At 51.6% G+C, this 2,090-nt stretch overlaps 1 protein-coding gene across 4 annotated transcripts in view; it reads left to right on the top strand.

The window, feature by feature from the left end:
- XAF1 (XIAP associated factor 1) overlaps window positions 1–1,829 on the top strand; it is a 7,624-nt gene extending 5,795 nt beyond the window's left edge. For 3 of the 4 annotated variants that reach the window (XM_069083228.1, XM_069083230.1, XM_069083231.1), the window contains 2 exons: window positions 303–578; window positions 1,430–1,562. In XM_069083228.1, the coding sequence (XP_068939329.1) occupies window positions 303–578; window positions 1,430–1,540 (387 nt within the window). In that variant the 3' untranslated portion in view covers window positions 1,541–1,562. Of the gene's footprint in view, window positions 1–302; window positions 579–1,429; window positions 1,563–1,613 lie in introns of those variants that run through there. The other variant, XM_069083229.1, reaches the window with a different exon arrangement.
- Window positions 1,830–2,090: the final 261 nt, after the last annotated feature.

A 2,090-nucleotide genomic window follows, 5' to 3' on the forward strand; every position in this document is an offset into this window, starting at 1 on the left:
CTCCCTTTCTCCCTCCCTCTCTACCTACTTCTCTCCCTCCCTGCCTTTTCCCCACCCTCTCTCCTTCCCTCCTTCCCTCTCTCCCTCCTTCCCTCCCTCCTTCCCTCTTTTCTCTCCCTCCCTTCCTCTCTACCCTTCCCTCCCTCTGTTCTCTCATTCATAGATGTTCCTTCCTTTCCCAACTATGGCCAGCTCTCAGGTGCTCTGTTTATGCCAGGCAGACAGGCTGGCCACCAGTTCCTGTGAAGGCTGCCTGCTTGGACTGTGGCAGTGAACAGCTGATTCTCACTGCCCACATGCAGGATGAATGCCGCCGGTTCACAGAACTGATGAGATCCTTTGATGCCTGCCTGCTGAAGAGGCCTGAACAGCCTTTTGCAGTTGCATGGGATCCAGAACCAGCTCAGGCATCCACAGGAGAAAGGATTGTCCGTCCAAAGAAGAAAGGAAACCACACATTCAAAATGCCATTAAGCTCCTGGCCTCCTCGGGTCAAGAAGGAGGAAGACTATGATGTTCTGAAAGACTGCTCTCATTGCCACATCCTGCTTCCTCTGCCTGTACTGAATCAGCATGAGGTAGGCCTTGAAGCTTTCAGGGAGGGCACCAGAAAGCAGACCCCCAAGCACCCTCCCCCAGGAGAATAGCCCTCCCCAACAGAGCACCTCCCCAGGAGAGCAGCCCCTTCCCAGCAGAGCACCTCCCCAGGAGAGCAGTCCCTCCCTCCCCAGCAGAGTACTCCCCTCCACCAGGAGAGGCCCCCCATTGCACCTCCCTCCCAAGAGAGCAGTCCCTCCCTCCCCAGCAGAGTACTCCCCTCCACCAGGAGAGCCCTCCCATTGCACCTCCCCAAGAGAGCAGCCCCTCCCCAGAAGAGTACTTCCCTCCCCCGAGATAGCAGCCCTTCTCCAACAGAGCACCTCCCCAGGAGAGCAGTGCCTCCCTCCCCAGGAGAGTACTCCCCTTCCCCAAGAGAGCCCACATACACATATAGCATGTTCCCTCAGCAGAGTACAACTCCAGGGTACAGTGGGTCTTTTGGAGGGAGGTGCTTACTGGCCAGGAAAGGGAAATAATCCTAAATGCCCTGCATGAACAAAGGGAAGGGCAGAGCACAGCCTCCCGAAAAGTACCAACAAGAGCCTGGGGACATCCAGGCAGGCTTCCTGGAGGAGGTGATATTTGCACATGGAGAGGTCAGGGGGCAGAGCATGGCATGAGAATGCAGAACAGGGACAGGGGACAGAGAGTAGGGTCCCTGCTAGGGGGCTGGGCTGGGCAGGGCAGCCTGGACTACAAAATGATGTAGGGTCCTAGATTTAGAGCCAAGAAGAGCCCCAGTCCCTTGTTTCACAAAAGAAGCAATTGAGGAAGCCAAGAAAAGTCAGGGCATTGGAACCCCTTCCCTCTGCTTCTGCCTCTTCCACAGGGAAGAAAATTGATGGGCAGAAGGGGAATAGGTGGAATGAGAGGGAGAGGGCTCAACCCATCATCAGCCCTAGTGGTCACTGCCTGGAGGCTGGCCGACCTTGGTCTTTAGTGGAGATCTCCCAGAATGGCCACTGCACCTCTGGCTATCTGGGTCTGTTCCCTGTCTTCATCCCTTCCCTTAGGAGAAGTGCCAACGCTTGCTTTCTCAGAGAAATGGAAGATTCTGGAATAGAGGATTCCTGGTGGATCTGGAAAATCTCTGATCTGGAGGGAGGAGGTCCTCTGAAGATCCCCATTGCTTTCTATCTTTCTGTCTGCCTGCCTTCCTGGGTTTTGCTATGTATTATCCATCAGACTTTTATGTTTGCACATAAATGTTGATAGCATAAGCAAATTAAGAGAGTGTGTGGAATAGTTTGTCATATTTCTGGATAAAGGAAGAATTTAGGAACAAGAGATAGAGAGCATTACAAAATGCAAAATAGATCATTTCAGTTATATAAAAATGTAAAAGTTTTTGCACAAACAAAAACAATGTAACCAAAATTATAAGGAAAGCAGAAAACTGAGGGGGGAAAACTTTTGCAACAAGCATCCCTGACAAAAGCCTCATTTCTCGAATATATAGAAAACTGAGTCAAATTTATAAGAATACAAGT

The sequence above is a fragment of the Petaurus breviceps genome, unplaced genomic scaffold (assembly GCF_028583685.1).
Source record: "Petaurus breviceps papuanus isolate PSGF00001 unplaced genomic scaffold, PetGlider_PUasm1.0 173, whole genome shotgun sequence".
Classification (NCBI taxonomy): domain Eukaryota; kingdom Metazoa; phylum Chordata; class Mammalia; order Diprotodontia; family Petauridae; genus Petaurus; species Petaurus breviceps.